We start from the raw sequence: 11,866 nt of genomic DNA, 5'->3' as shown, positions 1-11,866 counted from the left end.
CTAGAGAGAGATCAAGAGAAGAGAATATCCAGGGTTAAGTTGTGGGGTCCTTTGCTGCTCTCTGAGCTGGGATGCTTGGATGTTTCATTACCCAACTAGGGAACATCATCAGGGCTAGAGGGAATGGTGTTTGTGGAGAAGAGAAGGCGGAGGCGGTGGTGGTGGTGGTGGTGGAGGAGGAAGAGGAAGAGGAGGAGGAGGAGGAGGAGGAGGAGGAGGAGGAGGAGGAGGAGGAAGACTGTGTGGTCCTTGATGTTGTCTGGGCTTGGTGGTTTCCTTGCAGACATTTCATGACCCAACTAGGGAACATCATGAGTGCTAGAAGAGAGGAGGATTTGCTAAGAACAAGAGGAGGAGGAGGAGGAGGAGGAGGAGGAGGAGGAGGAGGAGGAGGAGGAGGAGGAGGAGGAGGAGGAGGAGGAGGAGGAGGAGGAGGAGGAGGAGGAGGAGGAGGAAGACAATGACTTTGGAGTCCCTGGTGCTCTCTGAGCTTGGTTGTTTTCTTGCAGACGTTTCGTGACCCAACTATCTAACATCATCAGTACTAGGATGTTTGGGGTTTGTTCCCTGTTTCTACACAAGGGGCTTTCCCTCTCAGTGTTGATGGGACAATTAAGGAACTACCAACATACACAAACAATCAAACGAACATTCAATAATGGCCTAATCAAGAAACCACCAAGAACATTAGACCAACACTGGCAGGGCCAGGCACTGTATATAAACAGAGATCAAACCCCAATCTCTTCTAGCACTGGTGATATCACCTAGTTTGGTAATGAAATGTCTGTAAGAGAACAACTAAGCTCAGAGAGAATCAAGGACCCCACAGTCCTCCTCCTCCTCCTCCTGTTGCAACCCCCACTCCTTCTAGCACTGATGATGTTACCTAGTTGGGTCCTGAAAAGCCTTCAAGAAATCAAGTAAGCTTAGAGAACCCCCAAGGAACCCACAGTCCTCCTCTTCCTCCCTCCCTCCTCTTCCTCCTCTCTCTTCCTCCTCTTGAACTCCCCCTTCCTTCTAGCACTGATGATGTTACCTAGTTGGGTCATGAAAAGCCTTCAAGAAATTAAGTAAGCTTAGAGAGAGCACCAAGGACCCCACAGTCCTCCTCCCTCCTCCTCTTGAACCCCCACTCCCTTCTAGCACTGATGATGTTACCTAGTTGGGTCATGAAACGCCTGCAAGAAATCAATCAAGCTCAGAGAACCCCCAAGGACCCCACAGTTGTCCACCACCATCTCCTCTCCTTCCCTCCTTCCCTCTTCTTCCTCTTCCTCCCTCCTCTTCCTCCTCCCTCCTCCTCTTGAAACCCACCTTTCCTTCTAGCACTGATAATGTTCCCTAGTTGGGTCATGAAACGTCCGCAAGAAAACAACTAAGCTCAGAGAGCACCAAGGACCCCACAGTCTTCCTCTTCTTCCTCCCTCCTCACCCACTCTGCAAACCTCCCACCCTTCAAGCACTGATGATGTTACCTAGTTGGGTCGTGAAACGTTTGCAAGGGAACACAACCCGGTACAGAAAAAGCAGCATGCAACACACACACACACACAGAGAGAGAAAAGGAGCTCTTGTTGCTTAGGGGAAATCATAATAAAAGACTCCGGCCCAGGAGGCAGTTTTTATTGAAATGAATTTATTATCATGTTGCAGCAGAATTAAAAATATACAAAAAGTTTGTGGTATACAAAAGGACTCTTGATAACAGGACTTGGCTGCGTCCCCCCTCTCGCACGGCTGCACAGAAAGCGCGCAGAAGGCGTGGTCAGATCTATGCGCGGTACGGGGAGGGCAAGATCCCAGACCCTGCAGGGGAGGGGTCCCAAGGGGGGGCAGGATTTGGTGGGGGGGGGGTCTGGGGGAAATAAACAGAGAAATGCCCGGCTGCCCTTCTTCACCCAATCCAGCGTACCTCAAAGCAGCCAGCAGGATTCTTGGCCATTTGTGGGGGGGGGGGGGTGTCCACTTCTCTACGACCATCCTGACTACAACTTCCATGATCCCCTCCCAAGCCCTGGGGTGGGCTTGATACGCAGTAATCCTCAACTTACGACCATCATCCCGGTTGTCAGTCCTTGCGGTCGTAAGCCGAGTCGTTCTGTGTTCAGTTTGGAAGCTACGACTGCTTCTCACGACGGTCGTTATGTGAGTCCATTCCCCCACCCCCTCCCATGGGCGTTTTTTTTGGGGGGGGGTTGCCAGAAAGTGGAAATCAAACTTTGGAAAAGGTCCCAAAACATTGTAAATTACAGTCAAGACGTTGAAAATCCACACCCAAAATGTGATCTCGTGATCCCCCACCCGGATGTGTTTGTGGGGGGCTGTCATCCTCCCCACCACCCCCAAAAAAATGGGTTCTGAGTAGTTCTGGGAGATCCGTCATTAACTTGGTACATTCATTATATGGCCGGTCGTAAGTCGAGAACTAACTTGTATGTTGTTACGGAGAGCAGCTACTGTTGTGTTCCGCAATTCCGACCCCTTTAAGAGCGCTGGACTTCAACTCCCAGGATTCAGAGCTGGCTGGGGGATTCTGGGAGTTGAAGTCCAGGCTTCTTAAAAGCGGCTGAGATCGAAAAGAATTGAGTCACCGGCCTAAGTCAGAAAGTTGGCATCTTGTGTGCCCACCTCCTTTTCTTTTAAACCAGGGGAATCCGAACTTGGGAACTTTAAGACTTGTGGACTTCAACTCCCAGAATTCCCCAGCCAGCTTGGGAACTTTAAGACTCGTGGACTTCAACTCCCAGAATTCCCCAGCCAGCATGGCTGGCTGGGGGATTCTGGGAGGTGAAATCCAGGCTTCTTAAAAGCGGCTGAGATCGAAAAGAATTGAGTTACCGGCCTAAGTCAGAAAGTTGGCATCTTGTGTGCCCACCAGTTCGTGGGTGCCTATGGACCCTCCACGCAGGCGCCTTGCCCGCGCAGGCGCCTTCCGCACTTCCGCCTGGTCCAGTGGTGGGTTTCAATTTATTTTACTACCAGTTTGCTCATGCGATGTTTCTGCGCATGCAGAAGCATCCGGGTGGGTGGGCAGACTCCGCCGCCACCGCCATTACCGTTTCGCCCGATCTGGGCCGAACCGGCAGAAACTTACCTCTGACCCAGCCTCAAAAAAGTGCCCGCAATTTCCACTACTGGTTAGGGTGAACTGGTACGAACCGGCTGAATTCCACCTCTGGGAGGGAAGGCTACTCTGCGGTTGCTCTTGCAAAGGGTGTGAGAACTTGCAGCCCCAAAATCTAGACAGTGGTGGGCCAAAAGCAGAGATTGGACCTCCTTAAGAGGTGGGGGGGTATGGTTAACATGGGGGGGGATCTGGGCTTCTGCTCTTAACGCTTACAAAGACCCCCACCCCTTCCAAAAGAGGGATTTGATGTATTGCAAAGCAGGATCTGAATTTCCTGCATGGACAGAAGGCAGCTTCTCCCCCACAATCCCGCCTTGTGACTGAACAGCCCTACACACTCCCTTCTTTCTCACTGTCCGTTTCTGAACCGGTGGCACCTTCCAGAAGGGTGGACTTCAACTCCCAGAATTCCCCAGCCAGCACCTGCTTCCTTGATCAGGATATTTTGTCAACTAATAGATTGATTGATTGCTCAACTTCTATGCCACCCAACTCCCCATGGTGACTCTATTTTGTTGCTCTGAGAAATGATGGCATGTAGCCCTTCCTTTCCTCCTCCCTCCCTCTATTCCTTCCTCCTTCCCTCCTTTCCTTCCCCTTCTTCTTTGCCCTTTCCTTTCTTCCTTCCATTTTTCTTTTCTTCCTTCTTTCCTTTCCTTTCTTCCCCTTTTCCTTCCTTCCTTCTTTCCCTCCTCCCCCTTTTTTCCCCTTCCCATTCTTCTTTGAACTTTCCTTTTCCACTTTTTCCTTCCCTTCCCTCCTCCCTCCCTCCTTCTTTTCCTTCCTCTATTCCTACCTCCCTTCTTTCCTTCCCCTTCTTCGTTGCCTTTTCTTCCTTCCCTTCCCTTTTTTTCTTTCGTTTCCTTTCTTCCTTCTTTCCTTTCCCTTTGTTAGGAATATAATTCTAATGGTTGGGTTGGCAATATATAAATCACGTAACGATGTTGTACCTGTTTTCTTTAAATCATACTGTAAAATGTGATTGGGTGCTATTTCCTCAATCGGCCATAAGAGGGAGCCAGAACGACTGTTTGTTAGATGCTGGGCTAATCTGATCTGAGTGTTTTGGAAGCTGGCTGTTAGAAAGTGCCCTGAGCTATTGTAAGTTTTGCAACTGCTAACAAATTTTGTGTACCGGACTGATTGTATGATACTGGACTATGTTATTTGGATTATCCCTTAACTGAAAGACGCTGATGACCGACTGTCTTATCCGTGTATGACTTGGACTGTTTGATGGACTCTGATACCTCTATTTCCACGAAAGTAAAAGCCTATTTAAACTGCAGTGTCTCTGTGGGCTGGTTTGTGTGTTCTCCAACACAACTCTCACAACGCTTCTCTGAACGTACTCGCTCTCCCAACAGGAAACTTACTTAACACACTTCTTTCCCTTTTCGTTCCTTCTTTCCCTCCCTCCTTTCTTTCCCCTTCTTCGTCTTTTCCTTTCCCTCTCTTCTTTCCTTCCTTCCTTCCTTTCTTCCTTCCTTCCTTCCTTCCTTTCCTTCTATAAAATGTTATGCCAAAACTTGGAGGTCAGCTTTTTTTAAAAAAAATCTCCAATGCTTTCCCCCAGCTTTCCCTATTCAGAGAAAAATGCATTGTCATCATTGTCAAACATCACATCAAAACTTGCTGAATTTCCCGTTCTCTGCACCGTCTTCTCCGGGGGGGGGCAGGGGGGGCTGGAAGAGACACAGCAGCTAAGAAGGCTCCCTGATGGATCATCAGATGCTGAAGCAAGACGGTTGAAGCCCCCACCCCACCCCCTTCCCCCGGGGGATGCTGGCAGAATCCAGGGACAGCTGCCATCCACCTTGGCCGTCACGGTGAGACAGATGGCAGGGCCCCCAAATACGCCGCTGACGACACAATCCCTCTGTTCGCGGCTTCCTTCCAGAGGCCCACGGATGGTGGCTTATTGTCCCGGCGGTTTGAGACAAAGAAAGGCCCTGGTCGTGAGGAAGCAGACAGGTGGCTGAGATGGGGGGCTGGCCCTCCGGCTGCTGACCTTCAGTTTGGGCTGAATGGCTCCTTGAAATATGAGCCAGCTGTCGAAAAAGCCAACGCAATCCTAAATTGCATTAACAGAGGGATATAATCAAGATCAAGGGAGGTGCTAATACCGCTCTATAAAGCCTTAGTAAGGCCACACCTAGAATCCTGCATCCAGTTTTGGTCACCACACTAAAGTAGTGTGGGAAGTTATCACCCAGCCCTCTCCCAGGAAAATGAAATATCCTAGGAAATATTGAAAAGGCAGAATATTTCTCTGGATGTGAAAAGAAAGAAACATGTTTTAAAAGACAGAATAGTTGCCTGTAGCTTCCTGCCCATCCCCAGTTAATGGGCCATTGAGATGGCCAGGCTAGCCCACTTTACATAATAAAGACTTCACCAGCAGCTACAGAAAGGCATGATAATATACTCAACAAGGCATCTGAGAACTCACCACAGCCTAGAGAGTAGCCCCTGCATGGCACCATGGGAGTCTGACAACCAATCAGAATACATTTCTTACACAGGAACAGGAAACAGAGAGGTGGGACTAAACAGGTTATAAAAAGCCTAGCAAGCCCCTCCCTCTGCCCTTCTCTTCTTCTCCACCAACATCAAAGCATGTGATCCCCTTTTCTGTTCAGGGCTCAAGCCATGTGGTCCTGTCCACCATTAAAACCATCTTTCCAAGCAGCCTCCATGTCTCCAGTGTCTTCTTCCCCACTTGGAGCTGAACCCAGAAGGACATTTCTTTCAACAGTAGAATAAAATATGGATTAAAAAATATAAGAATGAAGACGTGGCATAAAAAGGATAGATAGACGCTTGCTTAAAGGGACAGAGAAATGTCATCATTCTCTAACCACAAGATGTTCTAGCCAACGTCCCTGTGTCAAAAGTGGAAACCACAAAGTTCAATTAAAGTTCGTTAATGGCACGTCGTCCATACCTGTAACAGAAGGAGAAGTAAGACCCCATCTCCTTATAAGGCTTCTCTCCTCAAGGTAACCACTAAGGAATGAGTTAAGGGTTTCCGTGTTACGCTGCCTTTGAGAATGTATAAGAACGCGTGCTTCCATAATTCAGAACTTGCAATGCTAAGCCATGGGCTAGCTTTCTGAATCTGGCTGCCAAATAAACTTTTCCTGTATCCTGAGAAGTCTAAAGTCATTTTCTGCAACAACACTATAAAAAAGATGTGGAGACTCTAGAAAGAGTGCAGAGAAGAGCAAGAAAGAGGACTAGGGGACTGGAGGCTAAAACATATGAAGAACGGTTGCAGGAACTGGGGATGTCTAGTTTAATGAAAAGAAGGACCAGGGGAGACATGATAGCAGTCTTCCAATATCTCAGGGGTTGCCACAAAGAAGAGGGAGTCAAGCTATTCTCCAAGGCACCTGAGTGTAGAACAAGAAGCAATGGGTGGAAACTAATCAAGGAGATAAGCAACTTAAAACTGAGGAGAAATTTCCTGACAGTGAGAACAATTAATCAGTGGAACCGAAGTTGCCTCCAGAAGTTGTGAATGCCCCAACACTGGAAGAAGATATTGGACAACCATTTGTCTGAAACGGTATAGGGTTTCCTGGCTGAGCAGGGGGTTGGACTAGAAGACCTCCAAGGTCCCTTCCAACTCTGCTATTGTATTGTATAAACTCTAGAAAGAGTGCAGAGAAGAGCAACAAAGAGGATTAGGGGACTGGAGGCTAAAACATATGAAGAACGGTTGCAGGAACTGGGTGTGTCTAGTTTGATGAAAAGAAGGACCAGGGGAGACATGATGGGAGTCTTCCAATATCTCAGGGGTTGCCACAAAGAAGAGGGAGTCAAGCTATTCTCCAAGGCACCTGAGGGTAGAACAAGAAGCAATGGGTGGAAACTAATCAAGGAGAGAAGCAACTTAGAACTGAGGAGAAATTTCCTGACAGTTAGAACAATTAATCAGTGGAACCGAAGTTGCCTCCAGAAGTTGTGAATGCCCCAACACTGGAAGAAGATATTGGACAGCCATTTGTCTGAAACGGTATAGGGTTTCCTGGCTGAGCAGGGGGTTGGACTAGAAGACCTCCAAGGTCCCTTCCAACTCTGCTATTGTATTGTATAAACTCTAGAAAGAGTACAGAGAAGAGCAACAAAGAGGATTAGGGGACTGGAGGCTAAAACATATGAAGAACGGTTGCAGGAACTGGGTATGTCTAGTTTAATAGAAAGAAGGACCAGGGGAGACAGGATAGCAGTCTTCCAATATCTCAGGAGTTGCCACAAAGAAGAGGGGGGTCAACTTATTCTCCAAAGCACCTGAAGGTAAAGGATCAGAATGATGGAATGTATGTCCAGGTGAGGTCCTGGGGGTATCAGAGGGAGGGTCACATGTAGAGATAGCACCCAGGTATGGGTGGAATGGACAGGAGAGGGAGGAATATGAATTCTGATTTTAAAAAAACATTTTTCTCTTGTCTTCATTTCTTTGCCTTGGCAATTAATAGCAATAGCAGTTAGACTTATATACCGCTTCATAGGCCTTTCAGCCCTCTCCAAGCGGTTTACAGAGTCAGCATATTGTCCCCAACAACAATCCGGGTCCTCATTTTACCCACCTCGGAAGGATGGAAGGCTGAGTCAACCCTGAGCCGGTGAGATTTGAACAGCCAAACTGCAGAACTGCAGTCAGCTGAAGTAGCCTGCAGTGCTGCATTTAATCACTGCGCCACCTCGGCTTTTAAGGGTTTTACTCCAGGGGTGAAACCCACCCGGTTCAGCGAAACCAGTTGGGACGATTTTCCTTGATTCTGCAAACCAATAGTAAAAAAAAAAAAGCTTTTTAAAAAGCTTTTTAAAGCAGTTTGCACGAACGAACAGGGGGAAACAAATGCTTTTTAAAAAGCTGAACATGAAAAAATTTGGCCACAGCCCACCCAGTCACACGATGTCCCCCCACCCAAAAGCCACGCCCACAAAACTGGTGTGTGGGGGGGTCATAATTATATTTCACCACTGCTTTGCTCCTTCCTGACTCTCTCACCACAGAGGGAGGCGGGGGATTGGAGGCAGTGCGGGGGGGGGGGGTTTCCTGGCTCAGACAAAAGTTTTAAACTGCTTTTACTTTTCTCTGCAGAAGGAGGGGGGAGCGGGGGGGAGCGGCCTCAGATAAAGCTGTTTGTTCTTTTATTCTGCTCTGCAATAGGAAGTGGGGGGGGGGGCTGCACATTAACAGCAAGACAGAAATTAGCACCTTAAAACCACTAGCCAGGATGTTAGGAATAAGAATAGCTTGTTTATAAGAAAAAACCCCAAAACCCAGATAGAGGTGGCACATTTTGCAAGATACCTCAAGGTGGAGTGACATTTAGCTATTTAGCATAACAAAGGTAAAGGTTTAGGGGGCTGAAATCCAAACAACCGATCAATATATTATCGGTTATGCGTGCATTATTAAGGGAAGGGCAGAGGGTTGAAGCCGACCATCCCTTGACTATTAAAAACTGCTGTAAAAAGATTCTAATCTTGACCCCTTGGTCAGCTTTTCAAACCGGGGTCCTCCTATCTTGGTACCAAAATCAAAAGTATAATTCTGTGCCCCCCCCCTTTGTGTCCGGTGATTTATCGGCTTCGACACTAAACAAGAGCCCAGTTTTGGGGACAACAAAGGCAGGACGAGAAGCAATGGGTGGAAACTAATCAGGGAGGGAAGGAACCTAAAACTAAAGAGCAACTTCCCGACGGTTAAAACCATCACCTGGGGCTTTTAAAGAAGAGATTGGACAAGCATTTGTCTGGAATGGTGTCGGGCGCCCTGATCGAGGAGAGGGTGGGACTAGAAGACCTCCAAGGTCCCTTCCAACTCTGTTATTCTGTTAAGGAAAGAAGCAGGATAAATTTTCTAACAGAATATTTGATCAGTGGGATAGCTTGCCTCCAGAAATTGTGGGTGCCCCATCACTGGAAGTTTTCAAGAAGGAGGTTTTCAAGCATCCATGACTTCCAGAGGCAAGAAGTTCCACTGGTTAATTTTTCTCACTGTTAGGAAGTTTCTCCTCAGTTCCAAGTTGCTTCTCTCCTTGATTAGTTTCCACCCATTGCTTCTTGTTCTGCCTTCCGGTGCTTTGGAAAAGAATTTGACCGCCCCCCTCTTCTTGGTGGCAGCCCCTCAAATACTGGAATCCTGCTATCATGTCCCCCCTAGTCCTTCTTTCCTCTAGATTAGCCAAGCCCAAATCCTGCAACCCGTATATTTTTGCCTCCAGGCCTTTAATCATCTTACTTTGTCTTCTCTGAACTTTTTCCAAAGTCTCAACATCTTTTTTGTAATGTGGGGACCAAAACTGGATGCAGAATATTCCAGGGGTGGCCTTACTAAGGCTTTATAAAGCGGTACTAATACTTCATGTGATTTTGATTCTATGCCTCTGTTTATGCAACCAAGGATCATATTAGCTTTTATGGCGGCTGCTTTTCTTTCTTTCTTTCTTTCTTTCTCTTTCTTTCTTTCTTTCTCTTTCTTTCTTTCTTTTTCTTTCTTTCTTTTTCTTTCTTTTTCTTTTTCTTTCTTTCTATCTTTCTTTCTCTTTCTTTTTTTCTTTCTTTCTTTAACTTTCTTTCTTTCTTTCCTCTTCTCCTCCTCCTCCTTCCTCTTCTTCTTCTCCCCCTCCCTCTTTCTTTTTGGCTGCTCCTGTTGCTCTTCTCTGAACTTTTTCCAAAATCTATCAACATCTTTTTTGTAACGTGGGGACCAAAACTGGATGCAGAATATTCCAGGTGTGGAATATGCTTACTAAGGATTTCTAAAGCAGACTGTGATTTTGATTCTATGCCTCTTGTTTATACAACCCAGGATCATATTAGCTTTTCTGGGGGCTACTTTTCCTTCTTTCTTTCTTTCTTTCTTTCCTTCCTTCCTTCCGCTTTATAAAGCAGTAGTAATACTTCACGTGATTTTGATTCTATGCCTCTTGTTTATACAACCCAGGATCATATTAGCTTTTTTGGCTGCTGCTTTTCTTTCTTTCTTTCTTTCTTTCTTTCTTTCTTTCTTTCTTTCTTTCTTTCTTCCTTCCTTCCTTCCTTCCTTCCTTTTCTTTCTTTCCCCTTCTCCTTCTCCTTCTCCTTCTTCCCCTTCTTCTTCTCCCCCTCCCTCTTTCTTTTTGGCTGCTCCTGTTGCTCTTCTCTGAACTTTTTCCAAAACCTATCAACCTCTTTTTTGTAACGTGGGGACCAAAACTGGATGCAGAATATTCCAGGTGTGGAATATCCTTACGAAGGATTTCTAAAGCAGCACGTGATTCTGATTCTATGCCTCTTGTTTATACAACCCAGGATCATATTAGCTTTTCTGGGGGCTACTTTTCCTTCTTTCTTTCTTTCTTTCTTTCCTTCCTTCCTTCCTTCCGCTTTATAAAGCAGTAGTAATACTTCACGTGATTTTGATTCTATGCCTCTTGTTTATACAACCCAGGATCATATTAGCTTTTTTGGCTGCTGCTTTTCTTTCTTTCTTTCTTTCTTTCTTTCTTTCTTCTTTCTTTCTTTCTTTCTTTCTTTCTTTCTTTCTTTCTTTCTTTCTTCCTTCCTTCCTTCCTTCCTTTTCTTTCTTTCCCCTTCTCCTTCTCCTTCTCCTTCTTCCCCTTCTTCTTCTCCCCCTCCCTCTTTCTTTTTGGCTGCTCCTGTTGCTCTTCTCTGAACTTTTTCCAAAATCTATCAACATCTTTTTTGTAACGCGGTGACCAAAACTGGATGCAGAATATTCCAGGTGTGGCCTTACGAAGGATTTCTAAAGCAGCACGTGATTTTGATTCTACGCCTCTTGTTTATACAACCCAGGATCATATTAGCTTTTTTGGCTGCTGCCACACATGGCTGGCTGCTGTTTAAGAGATTGTCCACTAAGACTCCAAAATCCCTCTCACAGTGACTGTTTTTGAGCCAGGTTTCACCTCATCTGGGGAAACGAGATTCACTTAACAACCGTGTTCCTGCTCAGGTGCCAAAACGTTGCTTTTCTCCACCTTAAACTTCCTGTTGTCGGATAGGGCCCATTGTTCAAGTCTGCCAAGATATTTCTGGGATCCTAAGCTTATCTTCTGGATCCTGCCAGCTTAGTGTCACCTGCAAATTTAATCCCCAGGTACCTTCCAAAGTTACAAATCTATTGTGCTCCTGCCTTCTTATAATCCCGGACAGAGAAATTCATAAGAATTGGAAGGGACCTTGGAGGTCTTCTAGTCTAACCCGTAGCTCGAGCAGGGAACCCTATAACATTTCAGACAAATGTTTATCCAGTCTCTTTTCCAAAGCCTGATGGAGCCACTCAGAACCTCTTGGAGGCAAGCTGCTCCATTGGTTGATTGTTCCATCATGCTTCCATTAAAGAGCCGAGGTGGCACAGTGGTTAGGGTGCAGTAGTGCAGGCCACTTCAGCTGACTGTTATCTGCAGTTCGGCGGTTCAAATCTCACCGGCTCAAGGTTGACTCAGCCTTCCATCCTTCCGAGGTGGGTGAAATGAGGACCCAGACTGTTGTTGGGGGCAATATGCTGACTCTGTAAACCGCTTAGAGAGGGCTGAAAGCCCTATGAAGCGGTATATAAGTCTAATAAATAAATAAATAAACCCCATTGCGGAAGGGAAGGTGGAAACGAGAGGAGAGAAGAAGGATGGATAGATGGACACCACCATCACTTCCAGCTGTTCCTTCCTTCTCCTCATCTGTTGGAAGAAGGAGGCTCTTTTAAAAAGGATTTTA

The 11,866-nt window shown here is 46.5% G+C and overlaps 1 protein-coding gene across 1 annotated transcript in view; it reads right to left on the bottom strand.

Moving 5' to 3' along the window:
• The window catches only part of LOC106551115 (BPI fold-containing family B member 6), a 27,432-nt gene extending 21,326 nt beyond the window's left edge, over positions 1-6,106 (bottom strand). Inside the window, exon 1 of the mRNA XM_087720880.1 lies at positions 6,078-6,106. Within this exon, the coding sequence (XP_087577006.1) occupies positions 6,078-6,106 (29 nt within the window). The remainder of the gene's footprint in view (positions 1-6,077) is intronic.
• Positions 6,107-11,866: the final 5,760 nt, after the last annotated feature.

This window comes from Thamnophis sirtalis, unplaced genomic scaffold, assembly GCF_051295495.1.
Source record: "Thamnophis sirtalis isolate CommonGarterSnake01/CBP01778 unplaced genomic scaffold, rThaSir2_p1.2 scaffold_7, whole genome shotgun sequence".
Taxonomy (NCBI): domain Eukaryota; kingdom Metazoa; phylum Chordata; class Lepidosauria; order Squamata; family Natricidae; genus Thamnophis; species Thamnophis sirtalis.
Note: the sequence above shows the minus strand (reverse complement) of the source record. Positions and strands in the feature narration are given on the sequence as shown.